The sequence below is a fragment of the Martes martes genome (genome assembly GCF_963455335.1).
Source record: "Martes martes genome assembly, chromosome: X".
NCBI lineage: Eukaryota > Metazoa > Chordata > Mammalia > Carnivora > Mustelidae > Martes > Martes martes.
In genome coordinates, this window is record NC_137897.1 from 95421969 (window position 1) to 95448242 (window position 26274).

Sequence of the window (26274 nt, forward strand, 5' to 3'; positions counted from 1 at the left end):
ACTGGACTCATTCAGTGCTATACCAGTTAACCACTATCTTAGAAGACCCAACAATTTCCCTGCCTGGGTCAAGACCAATCCCAGAGTGGGTGATTTTTGTTGACCCTACAAGTGGAAGTTAGGTCATGTCAGCTGCCAGTGGTAGAGGGCCACATAAACAGACAGTAAAGGAGGACATTGTGTTAGGGGAGCTAACATTTCTTCGACTCTTCTCTGCTGTCAGCTGTTTTCTTTATATTTCTTACTAAAATTACTCAGAACTCCCACGAGGAGAAACTTCTTACCTAGTCACCTTCCTAAGCTTTTTAGAGATCAGGAAAATGGGCTCAGTAAAAACACATGACTGTCCAAAGTCTCAGAGCTAATACATTGCCAAGCTAGGCCTCCAATGCAGGTTGAGCAGACTCTTGACAGAGCACCTTGCTCTTCCCCTTTGACCCACTCAAGCATCTCAGTGAGACAAAAGGCCAGCCCCACAGTGGGTTAAGCCTCTGCCTTCAGCTCAGGTCATGATCTCAGGGATGTGAGAAAAAGCCCCTTATCGGGCTCCATGGTGGACGCGGAGCCTGCTTAAGATTCTCTCTCTCCCTCTGCTCGCTTGTTTGCGCGCGCTTTCTCTCTCTCTCTTTCATTCTCTCTCTCCCTCTCTCCCACTCTCTCCTTCTCTAAAGAAACTTCAAACACTCAAAAAAATGAAATTATAAATATACAAACAATGTGTTGTAAATAATGTCACCTCAGAAGCTGGCATGTAAACACAGAGCTCACTGAGCTGGAGTGTGGTTTTACAGGCAAAGAGGTAGGACTGAAGGGGGAAATCCCTACTGCTCCCAAATGCCATGATCCCAGTCCCCTCTCCTGGGTACACAACTTCTCTGGTGGCCAAGGATTCCCTTTCTTCTCCAAATGGAGATAGGTTACAGCAGAGCACCAAGAGAATGTGGAGTTGTGGAGTGGGCTGAAGTCCAACTTCCCATCTGGCATTTAGAAATCCACAGGCACTTGTCAACTTAAAGTTGCCAACTTTGAGATTCCCATTCTCCCTGTCCAAAAATGTCCCCATTGTAGTCAACCATCCCTTCATCCCTTTCTCCTTCTCCTCCTCCTCCTCCTCCTCCTCCTCCTCCTCCTCCTCCTCCTCCTCCTCCTCCTCCTTCTTCTTCTTCTTCTTCTTCTTCTTCTTCTTCTTCTTCTTCTTCTTCTTCTTCTTCTCTCTCTCTCTCTCAACAAGGAAAGATCACTTTCTACCCAATGTTCTGGTAAGATAAATTGAAAGAATTCCGTTTTCTTCCCTAGGATCTCAGATCATGTCCTAAAACAGTGCTTCTCAAACTATCTGTGAAGAAGGGCCAGTTTTTTCCTCCAAATCTTCACAGATCAACAGAAGTGAATTACTAAAAACATGAAACAAGAAAAACAAGATATGTAAAAATATAAGCCAAAATTTTTAGTATTGCATTTAAAAGCCATAATACTACCTTGTTAAATTGCTATAAGGTTTATAAGGGCTTGCTTTCTATTTCTTTCCTTATTTCATCTCTGACTACTAACAAATAGCAGACTAGCACCAGTCCACATACACTTTGGGCAATACTTCTCTAAAGATCTTTATAGTAAATTATTTTTCCTCTGTATCACTTGTCTGCCTAATACCTTGTTCACTTCCCTGCAAGAAAGACAGAGGGTGGTGTCCTTAAGAACCTTATAGTCGTAATGGACAGATAAAACTTGCAGAGCTTATAATAATTAGCATGGAGACAGAACAGATCTAGGACAGAGAATGAAGAGAAGACTGAGTATGGAAAATCAAAATTCTGCATAGCATGCCCAGACAAGATTTTTAAGAAAAGGTGACTTTGAAATAATGATCCAAATGATGAGAAGGATCCAATTATATAAAGAATCAGGGAAAGTTCATGTCATGCATAGGGAACAGCATGTGCCGAAGTCCTGAGGCAGAAAAGAGTCTCTGAACTGTTAGAAGGCAATTTTGGCTGGAGCAGAGTGAGTTCAAGATTAGGTAAGGCTTTAGTAAGACTGGTTAAGGAAGTTTTAGCTGTCTTCAACAGAGACAGAATGCCACTGAAGAATTTCAAAATGGGGTGGGAGTGCATGATCTGATTTTTAATTTAAAAAAATCAGTGTCAAATGGATGGATTTTATGGTATTTAAATTATCCCTCCATACAACTATTAAAAAAAGATATTGGTGGCTATTTTTCCTGCTAATAGAGCTTATATCAACTTATGTTCATACAAATAATTCCCAGTGGACTGAAGTGCCACAAAGTCAGGGCAAGTTTGATATGACTCACCATCTTACCAATGGATAACCCTTAAAAGATTACAAAGTATGTTGATTGGATCAGAGAATAGAACAATGAGTGAACAATACAAGCAACCTATAATTAAGGGCTAATTTATATGGTGTAATCTTCAACTCTACACACTACACCCTCTCAGGAGGATGGACCTGCTTCTAGAAAAAGACTTGTGTCTCTCATTAGCAACCTGATAACTTGAGTCACCACAATTACTATGTATTTCCCTACCGAAGCATCACCCGCATGAACAATTCAAGTGACACTAAAGATAGAGCCAGACTCCATCTAAATTATGAGATAGATACTTGCCCTTGGCAGCTTCCCAACCCTCTTTCTACTGCTTTTATCTTCACTATAGGCAAGCCACCTTTCCCATTTCTCACCCATAATCTGCCATCAACTCAATGAAAGTCACCCAACTTATCTTGTCTCTGTTTTCCTAAAAATAGTATTATATGAAGGAAATCTCCACACAATATCTTGAAAATAAGTGCTCTAAAAGTAAGATTTGAATATATTTATTTGCAACTCTCCATTGTCCACACTGCCATAAAGAAATTGAATTACAGTATGTATAAATCAAGGGAGACAGGATAATACTAAAGTCATTTGAATCTTTGCAAGACTGACTTGTCTGGTTATTCTCAAATTGGGACAATCTGTGTTTGGATGCCAATTGTGTAACTAGTATCTGTATAAAAGATGGCCCTGGAGAATCATTCAAGGGTAACTTGCAAATCCCATGTGAACTGCTTAGGCACAGATGTCATGGTTGGTTTTATAAAATTGCATCCAGATGTGGGCAACAGTGCACTGGATCAAACAGATGTATTGTAATCGAGAAGTGATACAATATAGCAGAACTTACAAATCCAAATGGGTGGGTTCCCTCTCAAGGGAATAACTCCTGGAGAGTATATCTGTATTTCCAACAAATATTGCCATTGTTACACAGATCCAAATAGTCAACTGTACAGATACCTGAAACATTAAAAGTAAGAAAGTAGAGTTTCAACTCATCCTATCTATGAGTACTAAAATTGCCTCCAGTCTTCCTCTGCCTTCTCTCATCTCTTTTCATCTCTCCCTCTGCACACTGGCATTTAATCATCCTGGCAATTAATCAAACAATTTTAACCAAACAGAACTGGTGAGATGCAAGCAGCACTAGAACTTGTTAAGTCCAATCTAAGCAAAAGTCATTGAGCACCTCATCATCACATCTAGTTAATGAAATCCCTACGAAATAGTAAAACGGGCCCAACAGAAATTCCACCTAGTACAGCAGAAATTGGGAAACTTGGAGTCACTTAGCAATGATGCTGTGACAATACGCATATATTTATTCCACGGAAGGCATGGGAAGGCATGTAGTAGTGAAGCAGGACAAAAGCCCATAAGCAGTCAACAATGTGCAAGAGCCTACATAATAATTGGCAAAAAAAAAAAAAAAAGAGAGAGAGAGAGAGAGAGAGAGAGAGTACAAATGGGCCCTTTTAGTACCTGGTAGAGGTTGTAGAGACCAGTTTGATATTGATCTTCCTTAGTCATTATTTAACCAATGGAAATTGTTCTTGAAGAATGAAATTTCAGTAGAGATAGCCAGAGCTGTTAGTAATGAAGCAGGGGTCCTTTCTAGACAAAGGAAACAAAACAGACAAAGGTAGCACTGTTCAAAATGGCGTGATATGGCTAGAGGATGAGGTCTGTTTAAGGAAGTGGTACATGTGGGCCAGGGGAACAGAAAATAACATAAGAGAAATTCTTGAAGGCCAAGTCAAGATATTTGGGTATTAATACATCTGTACAAAGCAAGGAATCATTACAATGATTTGAGGAAGGGAATATTATGCTCTAACTGGTATTTTAGGAAGGTAAATTAATTAAATTATGTATTTATTTAAAAGATTTATTTATTTGAGAGAGAGCAAAAGAAAATGTGAGTTGGGGGAGGGACAGAGGGTGAAGGAGAGAGAAAGAACCTCAAGCAGACTCCCCACTGAGCACAGAGACTGACTTGGGGTGTGATCCCAGGACCCTGAGATCCTGACCTGAGCCAAAATCAAGATTCAGGTGCTCAACTGACTGAGCCACCCAGGTGCTCCAGGAAGGTAAATTTATTATGTGAAGAATGAGCTGGAGAGATAAAGAACTAGATTTTAGAGCACCAACTACAAAGCTAAGACAACAATCTAGACTAGTGGTGTTCAAACCCACTTGGGCTTTAAAGTCACTTGATGAAATTATAAAAATACAGGTGCATGGGACTCACACCCACCGATCCAGTAGGCCCAAAGTACATTAATTAAAAGAATGGATACAGGAAGAGGAAGAGATTTTGAGGGAATATAATAACTTTCCTTTGAGACCCATTCTTTTTAAGATGCTCATGGAATATGGAAGTTAATTTAATCAGTAGGCAGTTAGGGAAGGAGTGCTGGAGTATGAGACAGGATCTAACTGGAGACTCACTGATGTCTTATTCAAAGTGAACTCAAATTAAAAATTCCAAAAGAAACAAACTGAGGGTTTTGGAGGGGAAGGTGGGGGGGGGTTGGGTGAGCCTGGTAGTGGGTATTATGGAGGACCCATATTGCATGGAGCACTGAGTGTTGGTGCATAAATAATGAATTTTGGAACACTGAAAAAAATAAAATAAAAGTACCCATAAATCGCAAAAAAATAAATAAAAATTTCAAAAGAAAACAAGAATTAATTTGTTTTATAGACTCTAAAACCTCAAAATGTAACAAATTCATTGACTGAGGTACTGTGTGTGATATGTGTCATTCTCTTGAAAAAGTAGGTTCTCAGAGGCCAGCTAGATGAGAAATCATGACTGTCTATCTCCACACTCAAAATTAAAAATGGGAAAGAAGGTAAAGAGAAAACAAAGAAGAAATTCTAATATCTTTGTTTGGATGGGAGATGCCAGAAGGTGAAACCAGTTTTTAAGCAAAAAATGAACTATTATGATTCAGCAAAGGGATAGAACAGTTGCTATAAAACAGCATCCTGCTTAAGCAAAAGGAGCCATCTTGTCTCACACAAAATATCAAAGAAATCCACTGGAACACGTTTTATTTTTTATAAAAATATGTTACTTTAAAATGCATAATTTTAATAACAGATGAAGCTCAGTGAGAAAATACAATTCATGACACAGAAATTTCTTTTGGAGTCAGATATGCTAAAATACATGTATTAAATAAAAGTTTATGGGTTTTCTGTCCTTTTTTGAGCAGTTGCTATTAAGAAAAGTATGCAGGTCAGGTACTTAAAACCTGAAACAAAAGTCAAAACAAACTAAAAAGACCTCAAGAACTTTAAACCAAATGTCAATTTAGTTTTGAGCCAAGAGCACGAGTTAAAATGCAGAACCTTGTGAATTCATTTATCACATATTTAAACTACTAATCAAACTTACACTTTTTCTAAAGACAAGAATTCCCTAATAAGAGTTTCTTAAAAATACAATTTAATTACATGTATTGCTGTCTGGTCACTGTACTACTACTCAGAGACATTTTCAGGAGACCGAGTTAGAAATGGAGTATAAGGAGAGATTAGGCCTGTGGGCTAGAGAGAAGCCTGAGTGAGAATACTTAAGAGTATATGTGACAGAAGGAGGGATCATGAGAGAGTTCAGAGCTGACTGGCTGAGAAAACTTTGTCCCACCCCATATGTGTTTCTGTCAAGGAGGAGTGAGAATGGAACTTTCTGGGAAAGGTCACATGACAAAAACTGACCAACTTCAGGAGTGGAGCCTGAGGTAGCTGGCTATGGAAAATAATTTGAGAGCTGGCAGGCAGATAGGTAGGATGCCTTCTTCCACTACTTCCCACCCCTAGCAACCCCATCTCTTTCTTCTTTTACTTCTTGGGTTTGGGTGTTGAAAGCCTAACTCTGCTTCATTAGTTTTTTGGGGGTTTTTTTGAGCCATATTTCCTTAGAAATTTTTTCCTTTTTTCTTCTTTTTAATTTGTTATTTAAATTCAGTTTAGTCAACATATAGTGTATTACTAGTTTTAAGGGTAGAATTTAGTGATTCATTATTTGCATATAACACCCAGTACTCATTACATCAAGTGCCCTCCTTAATGCCCATCACCCAGTTACCCCATCTCCCACCCACCACCCATCCAGCAACACTCAGTTTGTTTTCTAGAGTTAAGGGTCTCTTATGGTTTGCCTCCCTGTTTTTATTTTATTTTATTTTTCCTTCAATTCCCCTATGTTTATCTGTTTTGTTTCTTAACAAAACTAAATAAATAAACAAATTTTTAAAATTCCACGTATGAGTGAAATCATATGGTGTTTGTCTTTCTCTGACTGACTTATTTCGCTTACCATAATACCCTCTAGTTCTATTCACGTCATTGTGAATGGCAAGATTTCATTCTTTTCGATGGCTGAGTAATATTCTATTGTGTATATAAACACCACATCTTCTTTATCCATTCATCTGTCAATGGACATCTGGGATCTTTCCAGAATTTGGTTATTGTGGACATGGCTGCTATAAACATTGGGGTGCATATGCCCTTCAAGTCACTATGTTTGTATCTTTTGGATAAATCCTTGTAGTGCAGTTTCTGGGTCATAGGGTAGCTCTATTTTTAACTTTTTGAGGAACCTTCATACTGTTTTCCAGAGTGGCTGCAACAGTTTGCATTCCCACCAACAGTGAAAGAGGGTTCCCCTTTCTCTGCATCCTCGCCGACACCTGTTGTTTCCTGAGATGTTGATTTTAACCATTCTAACCAGTGTGAGGTGATATCTCATTGTGGTTTTTATTTGTATTTCCCTGATGTTGAGTGATGTTGAACATTTTTCATGTGTCTGTTAGAAATGTCTATTCACGTCGTCTGCCCATTTCTTGACTGGATTTTTTGGCTTGGCGGTATAGAGTCTGCTAATTTTTTTTAAGATTTTATGTATTATTTGACAGAGAGACATAGGAACAGCAAGAATACAAGCAAGGGGAGTGGGAGAAGGAGAAACAGGCTTCCTGCCAAGCAGGGAGCCCGATGCGAGGCTTGATCCCAGGATCCTGGGATCATGACCTGAGCAGAAGGCAGATTCTTAATGACTGAGCCACACAGGTGCCCCAAGTCTGCTATGTTCTTTATAGATTTTGAATGGTAGCCTTTTATCTCATATATCATTTGTGAATATTTTCTCCCATTCCATAGGTTGTCTTTTAGTTTTGTTGATTGTTTCCTTTGCTGGGAAGAAGCTTTTTTTTTATCCTGATGAAGTCCCAGTAGTTCATTTTTGCTTTTGTTTCCCTTGCCTCTGGAGATGTGTCTAGCAAGTAGTTGCTGCAGCTGAGGTCAAAGAGGTTGCTGCCTATGTTCTCCTCTAGGATTTTGATGGATTCCTCTCTCACATTTAAGTTTTTCATCTATTTTGAGTCATCACATTTTTCCAGAACTTTTAAGCACATGAGGATTCTAAATTTCCCACATAGCAGATTTTGGGTAGCCATTCCCTAATGTTGGTGATCATGGGAAGGAAGGACACGGGGGACTAGGAGGAAAGTAGCTCTCTCCTAAAGATCTGTCTTGACATCTAACCTCTGCCCTTTCCCTTTCCCACTTTTACCTAGTGGCTTTTGGGTGATGAAATCTGTGTGGGCAATTTTACAAAGGCTTCAGGGAGGCCAGAGACTTCAGTTCTCAAAAAACAAGAACAAAAAAACCAGACAGAATGGCAAGTCCCACTTGTAGATCACAATGTAATGGGGAGGGGGATCATTTTTGTACAGTTTAGGGATGACAGGGATCAAAATCCCCCAAAGTGCAGACTTCGGGTGGCAGACTTCAAGTAAAAATCACCGAAAGGTTACAAGAAAAGTCAGACCAGAAACCACCAACCACTACCATCCCCCAGGATCTCACTATCCCCTTCCTCCTTTCTGCTGTTACTTCCTGCATCTATAGTGGTCAGATCTGTTCAGTTACTATCTTAACAGAGAGTTTAGGACATTTGTCCTCAGTTTTCCAAACTCAAGGGCTGTGGAGAGAAGCTCAAAAAAGAAAATCTAGCAAGAGGTTATGAGCACGAATAATGATTTAAAGTTAAAAGACAGGTGGAGAAAGAGAACCGGAATCTCTCTCCTGATGCCACCATACCTACCATTTGTCTCTTTTCCCCCATTTGTTCATAGCATCACTTGTCTGTTGAAGGTTTAGCAGTCAGGTCAGCTGAATTTAATGTCTTTGCTGAAGCTTTGGGGAGACTCAGTCCTCAATTTTCAAAGCATCATGGACTCTGCTTATCCACAATTACGGTGGAAATACGTGAAAGAAACAGAAATGAAGGGCAGCTAAGCGTCAGGCAGTTTCTTCTACTCTCTCCTAATTTCCTCCTTTTCCCCATTGTTCTTCACTGTTCTATGTCATCTCTTTACCCATTTCATCTGTTTAGCGGTCATTTCTTTCACATTTGTCTTTTCGCAGAAAGGGTAGAGGTATTTTGCATTTAGATTCAAACTTGAGGTGGGTATGTTGCCATTTCAAAAAGAAGTATCTAAAAATTTCAATTTTTATAATCGTGGGGACTGTCAGTGGCCACTAGAACCATGGAATTGAGTAAAATTTGATACAAAAAGAAAAATTCTTTTTTCAAAAGAGTTTCAGATATAGGATGAAGAAGAGTCAACCAACTTGTGCCTGTCAGCCAGAACCACTTTCTGTACAGCCCCCTCTACCATTCACTTCCTTTCCCTTTTCCCCTTCTACTTCCTTGAGATTTGTTGGCCAACTCAGCTGTATTCATGTCTTTTCAAACTGTTGAGGGAGAATCTAGCATTGAACGTCTCAACCTCAAGGACATGGGTTGCTGCATGTAAATACTGGACACCAGGATGACATTCGGCCACAGAATCCAAGAGATTACAAATAAGCAAAATGCACACAAATGAAACAAAGGGAGACCATAAGCCAGTCAGTCCTTGCACTGAAGCAAAAACATCTCATCTCCCTAAATGCCTGTTACCTCCTTTCTTTTTCTATCACACTTCTCTCTCCATTTTGTCCATGGGGCTGTGTTACTGCTTTCTGACAACGCAGAAGGATAAACCCTCAGGGCAATCAGTAGGAGCTAGGGTTGTATAGCTCTTGCCAGCCAGAACAGTTTGAGGTGACCTTCTCCTGGCTTGATCTGTGTTGCTGTGGATGCAGTTCTTCTCATGAGGACAGCCAGGATGATTCCAGCCCGAGGTGTGCCAGAACTCATTCCCAGGCATATATGTCATAACACATGGATTAACTAAGAAACTTCTAGGTCCTCAGTGGTATGGTTGCTCTGTGGTAGAAAGATGAGTGCAGAGTATGCCTCTAAAGATGTTTTCTTTTTTTTTTTTTTGTAATGTGCACTTTTTTTTAAAATACTTTTTTATTTAATTTCTTTTCAGTGTAACAGAATTCATTGTTTATACACCCACCCAGTGCTCCATGCAATCCGCGCCCTCCATAATACCCACCACCTGACTCCCCCAACGTTCCACCCCCCGCCCCTTCAAAACATTCAGATTGTTTTTCAGAGTCCATAGTCTCTCATGGTTCATCTCCCCTTCCATTTTCCCTCAACTCCCTTCTCCTCTCCATCTCCCCATGTCCTCCATGTTATTTGTTATGCTCCACAAATACGTGAAACTATATGATAATTGGCTCTCTCTGCTTGACTTATTTCATTCAGCATAATCTCCTCCAGTCCCGTCCATGTTGATACAAGAGTTGGGTATTCATCCTTTCTGATGGAGACATAATACTCCATAGTGTATATGGACCACATCTTCCTTATCCATTCGTCCAATTGAAGGGCATCTTGGTTCTTTCCACAGTTTGGCGACCATGACCATTGCTGCTATAAACATTGGGGTACAGATGGCCCTTCTTTTCACTACATCTGTATTTTGGGGGTAAATACCCAGTAGTGCAATTGCAGAGTCATAGGAAAGCTCTATTTTTAATTTCTTAAGGAATCTCCACACTGTTTTCCAAAGTGGCTGCACCAACTTGCATTCCCACCAACAATGTAAGAGGGTTCCCCTTTCTCCACATCCTCTCCAACACATGTTGTTTCCTGTCTTGCTAATTTTGGCCATTCTAACTGGCGTAAGGTGGTATCTCAATGTGGTTTTAATTTGAATCTCCCTGATGGCTAGTGATGATGAACATTTTTTCATGTGTCTGATAGCCATTTGTATGTCTTCATTGGAGAAGTGTCTGTTCATGACTTCTGCCCATTTTTTGACATGATTATCTGTTTTGTGTGTGTTGAGTTTGAGAAGTTCTTTACAGATCCTGGATATCAGCCTTTTGTCTGTACTGTCATTTGCAAATATCTTCTCCCATTCCATGGGTTGCCTCTTCGTTTTGTTGACAGTTTCCTTTGCTGTGCAGAAGCTTTTGATCTTGATGAAGTCCCAAAAGTTCATTTTCACTTTTGTTTCCTTTGCCTTTGGAGATATGTTGCTGTGGCTGATATCGAAGACGTTACTGCCAATGTTCTCCTCTAGGATTCTGATGGATTCATGCCTCACGTTGAGGTCTTTTATCCATTTCGAGTTTATCTTTGTGTACGGTGTAAGAGAATGGTCAAGTTTCATTCTTCTACATATAGCTGTCCAATTTTCCCAGCACCATTTATTGAAGAGACTGTCTTTTTTCCACTGGTTATTTTTTCCTGCTTTGTCAAAGATTATTTGACCATAGACTTGAGGATCCATATCTGGCCTCTCTACTCTGTTCCACTGGTCTATGTGTCTGTTTTTGTGCCAGTACCATGCTGTCTTGGTGATCACAGCTTTGTAGTAAAGCTTGAAATCAGGTAACATGATGCTGCCAGTTTTTTCTTTTTCAACATTTCCTTAGAAATTTGGAGTCTCTTCTGATTCCATACAAATTTTAGGATTATTTGTTCCAGCTCTTTGAAAAATACCGGTGGAATTTTGATCAGAATGGCATTAAAAGTATAGATTGCTCTAGGCAGTATAGACATTTTAACAATGTTTATTCTTCTGATCCAAGAGCATGGAATGGTCTTCCATTTTTTTGTGTCTTCTTCAATTTCTTTCATGAGTGTTCTGTAGTTCCTCGAGTATAGATCCTTTACCTCTTTGGTTAGGTTTATTCCCAGGTATCTTATGGTTCTTGGTGCTATGTTAAATGGAATCGATTCTCTAATTTCCCTTTCTGTGTTTTCATTGTTAGTGTATAAGAAAGCAACTGATTTCTGTACATTGATTTTGTATCCTGCCACATTACTGAATTGCTGTATGAGTTCTAGTAGTTTGGGGGTGGAGTCTTTTGGGTTTTCCATATAAAGTATCATGTCATCTGTGAAGAGAGAGAGTTTGACTTCTTCATTGCGAATTTGGATACCTTTTATTTCTCTTTGTTGTCTGATTGTTGTTGCTAGGACTTCTAATACTATGTTGAGCAAGAGTGGTGAGAATGGGCATCCTTGTCATGTTCCTGATCTCAACGGGAAGGCTGTGAGCTTTTTCACATTGGGGATGATATTTGCTGTGGGTTTTTCATAGATAGATTTTATGAAGTTCAGGAATGTTCCCTCTATCCCTATACTTCGAAACGTTTTAATCAGGAACGGATGCATGCAGCCAAGAATACTTTATCCAGCAAGACTGACATTCAAAATGGATTGAGAGATAAAAAGTTTCCACGACCAGCAAGGTTTAAAAGAGTATGCGACCACCAAGCCAAACCTGCAGGAAATATTAAGGGGGGTTCTATAAAAGAGGAAAAATCCTAAAAATATCCGTGAACAGAAATATATGGAGACAATCTGCAGAAAGAAATACTTCAAAGGTAACACAATGTCAATAAAAACGTATCTCTCAATAATCACTCTCAATGTGAATGGACGAAATGCACCCATAAAATGACACAGGGTTGCAGATTGGATAAAACGACAGGACCCATCCATATGTTGTCTACAAGAGACCCATTTCGAACCTAAGGATACACCCAGACTGAAAGTGAAGGGATGGAGAAGCATCTTTCATGCCAATGGGCCTCAAAAGAAGGCCAGGGTAGCGATTCTCGTATCAGACAAATTAGATTTTAAACTAAAGACTGTAGTCAGAGATACAGAGGACACTACAAAATTCTTAAAGGGACTATCCACCAAGAAGATCTAACAATTGTAAATATTTATGCCCCCAATATGGGAGCAGCCAATTACATAAGAAAACTGTTAATCAAGATAAAGAGTCATATTGATATGAATACATTAATAGTAGGAGATCTAACACGCCAATCTCAGTAATAGACAGATCATCCAAGCAGAAAATCAATAAACAAGAGCATTGAATAACACATTGGACCAGATGGACCTCATAGATATATACAGAACATTCCACCCTAAAACAACAGAATACTCGTTCTTCTCAAGTGCACATGGGACTTTCTCCAGAATAGACCACATACTGGGTCACAAATCAGGGCTCAACCGATACCAAAAGATTGAGATTATTCCCTGTATATTCTCAGATCACAATGTTTTGAAACTGGAGCTCAATCACAAGGAAAAGCTTGGAAGGAACTCAAACACCCGGAAGCTAAAGACCACCTTGCTTAAGAATGCTTGGATCAACCAGGAGATCAAAGAAGAACTTAAACAATTCATGGAAACCAATGACAATGAAGACACTTTGGCCCAAAACCTATGGGATACAGCAAAGGCGGTCCTAAGGGGGAAATACATAGCCATTCAAGCCTCCCTCAAAAAAATTGAAAAATCCAGAATACACCAGCTGTCTCTACACGTTAAAGAACTGGAGAATCAACAACAAATTAAGCCAACTCCACACACAAGAAGGGAAATAATCAAGATTAGAGCAGAGATCAATGAGATAGAAACTAGAGATACAGTAGAATGCATCAATGAAACTAGAAGCTGGTTTTTTGAAAGAATCAATAAGATCGATAAACCATTGGCCACACTAATCGAAAAGAAAAGAGAGAAAGCTCAAATTAATAAAATTATGAATGAAAAGGGAGAGATCACAACTAACACCAAGGAAATAGAAACAGTCATCAGAAGTTATTATCAACAGTTATATGCCAGTAAGTTAAGCAACCTAGATGAAATGGATGTATTCCTGGAAAACTATAAACTTTTAAGATTGAACCAGAAAGAAACTGACAACCTGAATAGACTGATATCTAGTAATGAGATTGAAGCAGTGATCAAAAACCTCCCAAAAAACAAGAGCCCAGGACCTGATGGATTCCCTGGGGAATTCTACCAAACTTTCAAAGAAGAAATAACTCCTATTCTCCTGAAGCTGTTTCAAAAAATTGAAGCAGAAGGAAAACTTCCAGACTCTTTTTATGAAGCCAGCATTACCCTGATCCCCAAACCAGGCAAAGACCCCACCAAAAAGGAGAATTTCAGACCAATATCCCTGATGAATATGGATACTAAGATTCTCAACAAGATCCTAGCAAATAGGATCCAACAGCACATTAAAAAGATTATCCACCATGACCAGGTGGGATTCATCCCTGGGTTGCAAGGATGGTTCAACATTCGCAAATCAATCAATGTGATAGAACAAATCAATAAGAGACGAGAGAAGAACCACATGGTCCTCTCAATTGATGCAGAAAAAGCATTTGACAAAATCCAGCATCCGTTCCTGATTAAAGATGTTTTCAAAATCCAATGTGTTTATTGGAGAGGAAGATACCCAAGCAGGAATATGTGGGGCCCACATGATAGAATGAAGCCACCTGGGAGTAATTGGGTGTGGCTGGACCCCCTCCCTTTAGTATATCTGCCAAGAAAAGTGAGGGAACATCTTTCTAGAAAGGAGCGATGTGGTGAGAAACCAGACGAAAGTGTTGGCTGTTATGCCTTAAGACAGATGTGAGGGTTGCAGGATCCTTTCCCTCTGCCTCCCTTTTGTGAATGCTATGTATCCATTAAACATGTTGTGGATATTAGGAAAACGGGAGTATGATGTTTATCAAAGTGTGAGGGGTGCAAGAGATACTGCTTCCTAGTGCATGCTGTGGCCATTGACCCTAAAAACCAGGATGGTGGCAGAAATATTTTCAACACATTTCTTTCGAGGAAAGGACCTTCTCTTGTCCGGCCCAGGCTTTTAAGGGCCCTTAAAGCATCAGAGGGCCCACTCTTCATTCTTGCCAGCAGGCAGGTGGGCAGTTGGTCAATGTTCTTGTGTAAACTGACAAATACCGTTTGGTATGGTGAGTGAATTAAAGCGGTTTGTTAAAATTTTATCCTAGGCTCTTTATTTGGATATATGTTAGGGGCTGGGAGTAGGGAGTTGAGTAATAGGCTCAAGCCCCAGTTGGAGCCTCTATTAGACTTCATACCAAGTAAGTCTCCTTGCTGATTGTAGTGCGGGGGGGCAGCAAATGGGAGAAAGCACTCTTAGTTTCCTTCATGAAGGAAGACTTTGGGACAAAACTCAGCCTAACAAGTTAATGTTAATTTTAAAAACAGTTTTCTGATGATCAGAAAGCAAGAATGATGCTCACTGAAGCAAGTGATACTCTTTGTCCAGTTCCCATGGACTCAAGGCCCACTTGTGAAAGCTGTTTCACTAAAATATAAAGAAAGGTGAATTAAAAGAAGTGGGGAGAGGAATGGAGACTGGAGAGGCACACAGAGGACGCCCTTCTGGATATTGGTTACATTCATGTGTTCAGTTTGTGAGAATTCATCAGGTTATATATTAAAGATAGGTGTACTTTCTTATGATTGTTATACTTCAATAAAAACTTGGAATGTTGGGATGCCTGGGTGGCTCAGTTGGTGAAGTGTTTACCTTTGGCTCAGGTCATGATCCCAGGGTCCTGAGGTCGAGCCCCACATCACACACCTTGCCCAGTGGGAAGCCTGCTTCTCCCTCTACCCACTGCTCCCTCTGTTTGTGCTCTCTCTCTGACAAATAAATAAATAAAATCTTAAAAAAAAAAACTTGGAATGCAAAAAAAAAAAAGAAAATTTTAGAGGACTAACAGGTGCATGCGTTTATCAGAATTCATAAGGTGTTACATTTAAGATTTATCTATTTCATTGGTTGTAAATTTTGTCTCAAAGAATGAAAGAAAAGAAGGAAAGAAGGAAAGAAGGAAGGAAGGAGGGAAGGAAAGAAGGAATGAAGGAAGGAAGGAAAGAAGGAAGAAAGGAAGGAAAAGAAATATGCAAACACTGAATCTAGTTAAGGACCTGCCTGCTGAAGTCTTTTTGTGTGAAGTATACCAACATCTAGAACTTATTTTGAAATGCACCCCAAAAAGGAAATGGATTGATGGATGAAGAATACTAACTGTGAAATGTGAGCTGAGATTATATGAGTATTCACTGTACAATTCTTTCAACTTTTTTATATATTTGAAAATGTTATATTAAAATGTTAGGCAGGAGAGTCTACAGAAGGGAGGAAGAATTCTCCTGATTTATGAATATAAATGTTGGCTTCAGCCCATTGAGGACCTAAATGCATCCACTGCAACTAACAAGAGCCAGGCATCCAGCAGAAATAGCGCAATTCCTGGGAGAAGTGTTCTAGAAGAGAGCAGTGCCCAGTGGAGCTGGCAGTAGCCAGGTGGACATGGCTTGGTATGAACCTGAAGAGGTTCCTTCAGGAGGCTTAGGTGACAGAGACACCAGATGGTAACCAGAGCAAGAGAAGAATATGGCGGGTGATCTGAAGTAGATGTTGAGACCTGTTTATAAACACAGGTGAGACATACCCTGGGGTGTGAACCATCATATACAACCAAGCTGTCAGTTTTGCTCTGGCATTTCTACAAGTCACAAATGTTGAAAGTACTCATCATCAGAATCTGAAGCAATCTGCTGTGCTTGGCATGTTAAGCTGAAGAAAAGTTTTTAAACCTCTAGTTAGGGTCAAATATTTCAACACTTTCCCAGTTACATGAAGCATTGTATTTGTACTCAGTGAAGAAAAACTAAAAATACAGATAGATGAATCAAATCAAACCATTTGTTTGAAGCTGGCACCTGTGTTTGTCCTTGCGGCTGCTATACTAAATAAAGACACAGGCACTAAAATGGAAGAATGCATATTTTCTCCATCGTGCCTATAGTTTTGGAGACATAGTGCCCCAAGAGTTAGTCCATATCCAGCATTTTTTTTTGTATCTGTCACCATCATTGTTGTTGTAATTGAGATGTAATTGACATATAATACTCTGTTTAGGGTTTTCTTGATTGTTAAAGAATGATCCTGGAGAAAGACCTTTCATTTCCTCCTTAGCGTTCTAAACAACAGATATGGTAAGAACCCACCATGTCCCACAATAATGATTCTCTTTCACTCTCTTTCTAGGGGTTTACCGATATCTTGCTAGAAAGAGTCATGCACGGGGGAGCCAACATTACTGGATTCCAGATTGTCAACAACGAAAACCCTATGGTTCAACAGTTTATTCAGCGCTGGGTGAGGCTAGATGAAAGGGAATTCCCTGAAGCCAAGAATGCACCACTAAAGGTAATGTTCCATGGCATGCAGAAACCCTAGGCCAGCTTTTCACAGCATCCCAGTATGGCCTTTATATATTTACGGCCATCGTGTGATCAAGTGGTCTTTACTCAGAAGTGTTTCAAGGATGTTAAAAACTAAACCACAGGTACTTCTGCGTTTGAAAACTAAACTTGCAAATAAAGAAGCAATTGAGAAGGTCTCTAAAACTCTTTTAAAACCAGGGCTTGGGAGTGTTAACTAATTTTTTAACGAATTTCATTCATAACATGCTCATAACAATTTACAATATTACAAGAACCTAAATCGGGCAAAGAGTGGGGGCAGTGGGAACAGGTAAGGAAGATTGATAGTCTGAAACAGAAAATTAGATCTTACATTATTTATGTGATTGCTTTGTGTTAATAAGTTTCATGAATCTCAATACACCCAGGTGAATTGGGCTGTAATACAGAGTGTGTGTTGCCTATACATATACTGAACAGAAATGTTTTCTTGCCTGGAAAAGTATCTTTAAAAATAATTAGATTACCTAAATTGCTCATTTTCATGAAACTAAGATAAGAATATTAAAGGTAGAAAGTCATGCTTAGAGTGAACATTTTTCACGTGTGTTCCGCTATGGCTAGAAATCCTATTATTTAAAAATCAGGAATTAAAACAGATAAATTATGGGAAAGTTATTCATGTAACACAAAGGATCCTTCGAGTGTATGTTTTAAGTGACCATTCCCTCAGTACATTGATTCAAGTATGAAACAGACTTTAAATTCTTCCTTCATTTTATAGTGAAAATATGTACATACCATGGATGTGGGATCCCAATGATCAAAATAAGGAATCAAAGTAGAGTCAAGACCCTTCCCTTAAAAAAAGAAAAGGAGTGAATATTTATTTTCCCATGGTTTCAAGGTACCCATCCTCACATCCTCCCTGGAAGGAATAGAATAAGGGAGAACTAAGGGAACATAGGTTGGAGAAGAGACACATTCTGTATCACCTGGTCAGGCCCATCCTAAATGAGTCACATGAGAACATAATACAAGTGGGTCCTGACTTTATACAGTTGGTATGTTCTAGGAAAACTGTGAGTTAAACATAATTTGTTCATTCATTTAAGCCTCTTCACTAGTAAAGTGGTATTCTGTAGTTGTAGTGATTATATATACATGCTGGACTTTTCTAGGGCACTCCCATTTTAAAACATTTTGTCCCATGGTCAGATCAGGTGTCCTAATACATTTCAGTGAGTATGGTCGCAATCCCTGTGATGTTAGGGTTAGGATTTGTGGTCCAATTTTTTAGGATAATTATTTTAATTTTTATTGAGATACAATTAACTTATGGCATTAAGTTAGTTTTAGGTATATAGCACAATGACTTGATAGTTGCATATATTGCAAAATGATTACCACAATAACTTTATTTACCATCTATCACCACCATAGTTACAATTTTTTCTTGTGATTAGAACTTTTAAAATCTACTCTTAGAAACTTTCAAAACACAATACAGCATTTTTAACCATAGTCACTGTGATGTACATTACAACCAGGACTTATTTATCTTGTAACTGGAAGTTTGTACCTTTCGGCCACCTCCACCCACTTCCCCTATCTCCCACCCCCTGCCTTTGGCAACCACCAACCTGTTGTCTATTTCTAGGAATTCAGGGTTTTTTTGTTTTTGTTTTTTTTTTTAGATTACTCATTTAAGTGAGATCACACAGTATTTGTCTTTCTCTGTCTGACTTAATTTCACTTACCATAATGCCCTCCAGGTCCATCCATGCTGTCGCAAATAGCATTCCCTTTCTTTTATGGCTGAATAATATTCCACTGTATGTATATACCACATTTTCTTTATCCACTTATTTGTCGATGGACACTTAGATTGTTACCATGTCTTGGCTATTGTAAATAATGCTGCCCTGAACTGCAGATATCTTTTTCTAATAGTGATTTTGTGTCTTTTGGAATAAATAACCAGAAGTAGAATTGCCAGATCATATGGTATTTCTATTTTTAATTTTTTGAGGCACCTCCATACTGTTTTCCATAGTAGCTGCAGCAGCTTACATTTCCGTAAGCAATGCAAGAGGGTTCTCTTTACTCCACATTTTTGCCCACACTCATTACTTCCTGTCCTTTTGATTCTAGCCATTATAACAGGTGTGAGGTGATAGCTCATGTGATTTGATTTGCATTTCCCTGATGACCCAAAAAATTTTAATGTACTATATTCACCCACTACATTTAAGTGAGCTTATACAGATTTAGATTTTCATAAACTGCCTGTCCACTGCTTTGCCATTCTTAGATTTAGCAGGTAATAGGTACAGTCAAGAAAAATTCATTTATGCAATATTTTAAGAGGTACCTACCAAGTGTCAGGCACTGTGTCTTAGGCACAAAAAAATGGACAAGGGTAAAAGGATGAAAAGGGTACTACAGAGTAGTTTATGTTTGCTCAGAAGTTGTAGAGAGGAAAAGAAAGAGGAAAAGCAATCTTAGCTCTGGATTAATCATTGATAACTCATGGTATATATAAAATAAAGTTCTCAGAACTTGTTGAGAAGTGTTTATAAGTAAAACCTTTAAATAGCTTAAGAAAATTGAATCTTTAAATAGATGGTTACAACTTTAAGATTGCTTTTGCTTAGTATTAGTCATGGAAACTCGCTCTATAGCAATCAGGAAAAAAGCCCACTTTAAAAAATGATAATATTTTTGATTAGGAAATAAAATTGCCTAGAGATTACAATGCTGATGCTTAATTTATTCTATATTTTATAAATGTTTCCTTTTTTACATGCTCACACATTGGTAAGTAGGAGCTGAAAAAGTAGAAATTAAATAGATCTTTTGGCATGGCTTGGAATTGCAAACAATTCATGCAGTCTGCTGGAAAAGAGAACATCACCATGTTGACTTTACGTAGTGCTAGGATGGACAAAGATTTTTTTTTTTTTCACAACAGAACATATGCCCCCTGTTAGAGTCACATTTGAAGATTTGCTCCTGAAAGAAATGTAACATGAGAAAAGTCAGAAAAGTAAATTGATGGTCATGAAGATGACAACGTATTCACTCCTGGTCGTATTTGGTTGTATTTGGACATACTATAGAGAGAAAACTCCCCCTAGGACATTTTGCTTCATTAAAAAAAAAATCAATAGAATTCTATATCCTCCTAGTATTTGTCACCCCTGGAAAACAGGGGCCAGCTTATTTTAATCAGGCTTTGTTGATTCATTCGATGAAAAGGCATCCACCCCATCAAGTCGCAGATAATCAAATGACTGGCCTCATCCCTAGTAGAGCATATCAGTACACCCAAGGAATAGAAGCTAAGTGTTCTTGCCTGAAAGAGGCAGCATCATGAAGTATTGCCTGTGAATTGTCACTGTTATCAGATATAAAACTCAATAACAATTGTAATTTTCTACAATTGAAAACTAGCTTTCATTTCTTGCTCCCCCCAAGAAACAAAAACTGATTTATTGCTGGCCAGAGGTCTTAGTTTGCCAGAAACGTGGTCCAGACAGAAATGATTAATGTTTCCCTCCAAATTAATTTCAAGCTGTCTAACTTAGCTATTTCCATTTTCCCCTAAGTAAACACCAGACCTGAATTTTCTATTACAAACAGCAATAACCAATCTACATATGCCATCCTTTAGCCTCACATGTATTTCTTTCTCTATAAAGGACCCGGCCTTTTAGTAGTCACTTGCTCAAGACAAAACACAGTACCAAGAGCAAGAGAGAGACTCCATTGAGCCATTTGATCTTAATAATCTTAACATGTGCACACACGAGGAAAGATCATTCTAGGTTGAATCAAAGTCAAGCTTGCCCAGAGAGATCTCTTGATTCGAATAATTAAGAGGGTGACTTCGTAGAGCAAGAGGTGGAGATGAATAAGAATTATAAGGAGCAAGGCAAGTTTTGAGGATGTCGTTTGTCATGATACATGTTTACCATACATCCATTTCAGTATACATCTGCACTGACCCATGACGCAATACTGGTCATAGCAGAAGCTTTCCGTTATCTGAGGAGACAGCGAGTGGATGTGTCCCGGAGAGGCAGTGCTGGAGACTGCTTAGCAAATCCCGCTGTGCCCTGGAGTCAAGGAATTGATATCGAGAGAGCTCTAAAAATGGTAAAGACCACGATGGGTTATTGGGGTGGGGGTGGGGGCCTTATTAAGACACGCAAAAAGTGAGACCTTGGTATGGAGAAGCGACATCCGAAATTGGAATAGGATCGGAGTCTAAGAATGCCAGAGTGTGCAGAAAGATGAGCTTGGATATTTACTCATCAAAATCTGGAAATCTCAAACTAGAACCTTCTTCCCTGACGCTTGAGAAATAGTCAGTTGAGGTCAAATGTGCTACACTGTGGGTGGTAAAGCAAACTCACTACCCTCAAGAATTATGGATTGAACATGTAAACAGCTTCAAAAATTTTAAACTTTCCAGAGATATGGCATACTTTAGGGGGACTGGGATATTCTATAGGAAGCTCCTAACTTGAAGGTGGACATTACAAAGGACAATAGCATCCTCTGGCTCATTGGATAGTTCATGAGCTTAGATGGACTGTGGAATGGAGCCAGTGTGGTATTAGTTCTATTGCCAAAGAGAACCTTTCTACATGCTATCCACATGGGGAAAAGCAGAAATATGCTCTATTTCTAGGCCTACTTAGGAAGATTCCCCCAATGCCCCAAAGAAAAAGCTTACAGAGAAGTATAAGGAATCAATAAATAGACAGTCAAATAGGTCACTTGTTTTTAGTATTTACTGGTAGGGGATCATTTAAAGCTTCAGATGGTATCCTTTGAGCAGATTTCATTCTTCACACCAGGAGCAGCAACGGTCTTTCACTGCAGCTTTCTGAGCAGAGCTCTTTCCTGAATATTTTGCTATATGTTACATGCATCTGCATGCATTAAAATGAGCCTTTGAGAGTTCAAGCCTCTCTTATTTCTACTTATTTAATTATCCCAATGTTTGGGACATTCAAAGAAACAAAGAGATAGGCAATGATGAGATAATTCTGGGCACAACCCAGTAACGAAGAATTTGTAATGGCCTCCGAACGTACATCATTTTGTGTAGTTGGCTCTCCTACTGCTGTCTTAAATTTGCCAACTTGGAAGCATTCAATCAAAAGGGGTTAGTAGTCCTGTGTCTCCCTCCAAGAAAGAGATATAACTCATTCTCCCATCATGCAGATTTTTATGTCATTATGTCAGTTCCCTAACAAATGCCCTAAGTGTAGTTTTATGGAGGTAGCACTGCACAATTTTGAAGAGCAGTTAATTAAATTCAACCTTCATAGCAGTTACAAGATTTGTACTGTCAGGTGAAACATAATGATGAGTGAAATACAAAACTCCCTCAGAGTAAATCAAAAGGAGTTTTCATCAACAAAACCTCAGGGGGCGAGTATCAGCATCTCCAATGGACTCTCCATTCATGACTCAAACAGCCATCTTCCTCAAATGGAGAACTGGCTACCGGAGTAAAGAATAAATTCATTTGGCTAGGAAAAAAGCATATTGATCATACTATTGCACATATCTAAGAGACATATCTAAGTCTCTGATATCTAAGTCACTGATAAAGCTCGAGTGAGAAGCCAGGTAATTAACCTTCTTCTCAGGCCCTAAGGATCAAACACTCAGCCAAAAGAATGCTTTACCCATTTCTACAGGCCAGCCTCTTCCTATTGCTCCAGAGAGGTTGGAAAGTATCAATCTTTTCCAGAAGCAGATGCTTCCTTTGTGATAAATGCTCAGCAAAACACCGTTCAGAGGGACTACAAGGGAGGATGGTCTGGAATACTAAAGGTTTTACTATATTAAAAGAAATCCCATTTTATTTGAGTACATTAAAGGTGAGAATGCATGTGTAAAAGCATCCCTCACTGTGACAAGCACATAGTTGTTGCTCAATAAATCATTCTCTTCCTTCAAAGAAATGTGGCAAACAAAATCATTGCCTGATAGAGGCACCAACTGGGCCTGTTTTAATGCTAAATAAGCACACCATTCATTCAGTAAATATTTATTAAGCACCAATGACTATTATCAAGCTTGAAGTTAGTATGCAAATATGAAATAAGAGGAGGAGAGCACACACTTACATTATTAATATGCAAACAAGTGTTTTTATAGACCTTAAAGCCACTTGAAAATTGGGTAATCCTCCTCCTTACAGTCTACAAATAGCAGAAATATCAGCCTGAGCAACTGAAATATATAATAATTCTAGGTCATCAAAACTTTGTCCTTTTGTTCAGTAAATGATAATTAAGCACCTGCTCTATTCCAGTCTCTGTATTGTAGTTGCTGAGAACTCGGGAAAAGAATGTCTCTCATCTCGGGATGCTCCCCATCTAGTAAGGGAGTTGGAAATACAGAGATGATTAAAATGGTGTGGTGGTTAGGCTCTCCAGAGTGTGCTATGGGAAGCAGAGGAGAATCACCTAATACAGATTGGGGTAGAGGGCGGGGGAGGGGGAGGGTGATTAAAGAAGGGATCCCAGATGGGATGATGGGAAACAGTAACTGACATTTACATCAGTGAAAATAGACTTCCCTCTGGGCGGTAGTCCGTTCCTATTTCTGCTCACCACAAGTTTTAATCCTGGAGTCTCGTATCTCCTGGACATAACTAGACTGTTGTCCAGTTTGCCTATCATGTCCAAAAATGCTAGCTCTTTAGAAATATGCCATTCTCTTAAAAAAAAAAAAAGGCTTTATTCATTTATTTAAGAGAGAGAGAGAGAGGGAGAGAGAGAGAACACAAGCCAGGGGGAGGGGCGGGGCAGAGGGACAAACAGCCTCCCCTCTGAGCAGGGACCCTGACATGGGGCTCGATCTCAGGACCCTAAGTTCATGACCTGAGCCAAAGGCAGACACTTAACCAACTAAACCACCCAGGCACCCTTGGAAATATGCCATTTTTAATGAGACTTGAAGCCTTTGCTACTTTCAGTAAAGAAGGATTTCCTTAATAAGTTCTTATGCCAGTGTCCCTGCCCTACCATCTCGTCTCCTAGAACTCAATTCTCAGAGTAGAGTGTAAAGAACCCTTCATGCATCCCAGTATGAACCAGGAAGGCTAAGTTATTTCTTTTTTTTTTTAAGATTTTATTTATTTATTTGACAGACAGAGATCACAAGTGGGCAGAGAGGCAGGCAGAGAGAAAGGAAGGAAAGCAGGCTCCCCACTGAGCAGAGAGCCCAATGCAGGGCTCGATCCCAGGACCCCAGGATCATGACCGGAGCCGAAGGCAGAGGCCTTAACCCACTGAGCCACCCAGGTGCCCCAGTAATTTCTATCTCAACAAAGGACCTTTGCTTCGACCAGAAGTGTGATATCACCTTTCTCTGGAAGCCTGAGCTGACAATAGTGCTTTGGTTTGTTGGGTCAGTAGGACAGTCATCTTGTCCTCAAGATGTCACACTGGAGCTTTCTCTTTCAACAGGAATTTCATTTTCCTATTAGTGGTGAACAAGTCCCTTTCCCTTTCACAAAATGCTCCCTAATATTTGACATCAATTCCCCCTCCTGCAACGCAAGCCCATTACCACTTCTGACTTGTTTAGTAGCTTGTCACTTTCTATAAGTAGTAAGTATTCTAGCCTTTCATCCTAGGAAAATGAGACAGATATGCTTTATTTGAAATAAATTTGTTGACCTTTAATCACCAGATGAGTAATTCCAGTGACTTTTATTTATAGAGGGTCTGTAAAATAATTGGTAAGGAAATCTCTCCACCCGGCAGATGGCCTTTTACTAGTTCATATACTGGGACAAAGAAAAATTGTGGTCTACATGAATCTGCAGTTGGCATCCCAAATCAGTGTCCAGGCTCTTCTAGTACTTCTTTCTTATCTAGTACTACATATCCCTAATTTCTTAGACTCACAAAATTTCATCTGTGTGTGGTTTATTCCTCCAGGGCCTAGCTCGCTGCTACCTGTTTGTAGCCAGATATAAGTTAAATAAGAGGAAAACTTCATAACTGCAACTGTGATAGCTGTTAAATGTGGAACACTCTCAAGGAACTGAACTAAATTCATTGCAATCAACAAAAATTATTATATATATTAAGTATATAGTTATTAGATATTAATTATTTTAGATATTAATTATAATTAGATATAGATATAGATATTAATATAGATATTACAATCAACAAGAATTGAACGTCATAGAGTTGGTAAGTGATAAAGCTAGAATGTGAATCTAGGAGCTCCAGAGCCCTTATTATTGAAATCAGTTTATGTAATTTTGGAAGTGTTAAGATAAGACACAGCCACAGCCCTCATGGAACTCATAGTTTAGAAGAAAGCATTATGCTAGTTAAGAATACCCTGGGGCACCAGGGTGGCTCAGTCAGGTAAGCATCTGCGTTCAACTCAGGTCATTCTGGAATTGAGCCCCGTGTAGGGCTCCCTGCTCAGCGGAAAGTCTGCTTTTCCCTCTTCCTCTGCCCCTTCCCCTGCTTGTGCTCTCTCTCAAATAAATAAAATCTTTAAAAAAAAAAAAAAAGGAATATCCTTCAGGCCACTCCCTTAAGAAGAGAGTAATGATAGAAATTTCAGATCCTTGAAAAAGTGGTGGTAGGGCCTTCATTGTATCATATAGGTAACTGCCTATCACCCACTCAAAGCTTCACAATTAAAAGGCACACCTAGAAAACACTGGGGAGGAAATGAAGATCTGTTTAGACTTGATACAGTGGATTTAGCTGAACCACTCAAGATAAAAGTTCTCTATGGTTCTAAGATCTGTCAGTGGACTTCATCTCAGAGACCTAGAAGGCAATAATGTGGTGCTATTTAAATTTTTTACATTTTCCTTTTCTACTAGGTGCAAGTACAAGGAATGACTGGAAACATCCAATTTGACACTTATGGACGTAGGACAAATTACACCATTGATGTGTACGAGATGAAAGTCTCTGGCTCTCGAAAAGTAAGTAACCAAAACAGATGTCCAAAGAAAAAGTCTTTCAGAAGGTGAAAGCACTCCAATGCAAGAAAACAGGTGTTAGGAAAGACACACAAAGCAAATTCCCACACTTCATTTTTGCCTTTCTGTTAGTGAACTGCATAGACATGATGTGGAGTTGCTTTGCAATCAAAGCGTTTCATCTACACATTTTGAAAGGAGCATTTCCCTCTGAGGCTGGTCCTATAAAAGTGATAGATTCAAGAGTAATTAACAGCTTCCAACCATAGAGGGAAGGAATCACAAATTTTACAGTATGTTGTTATTTAAACAAGCTGCCAAGGTATATACAGTTTTAGCAAAAGAATTAGAAAGTAGGTATCTCTCCACTTTGCCCCTCACCCTCCAAAGGAAAACTAGACAAAGTACCTTTCTTTACAGCCAAATTGAATAATGAGC

General features: G+C 39.1%; 1 protein-coding gene across 1 annotated transcript in view; it reads left to right on the top strand.

The window, feature by feature from the left end:
• The window catches only part of GRIA3 (glutamate ionotropic receptor AMPA type subunit 3), a gene marked incomplete at its 3' end in the record, with an annotated part of 287070 nt that overhangs the window by 183318 nt on the left and 77478 nt on the right, over positions 1-26274 (top strand). Inside the window, exons 6-8 of the mRNA XM_080795778.1 lie at positions 16687-16848; positions 20838-21005; positions 25735-25839. Coding sequence (XP_080651904.1) covers positions 16687-16848; positions 20838-21005; positions 25735-25839 — 435 coding nt within the window. The remainder of the gene's footprint in view (positions 1-16686; positions 16849-20837; positions 21006-25734; positions 25840-26274) is intronic.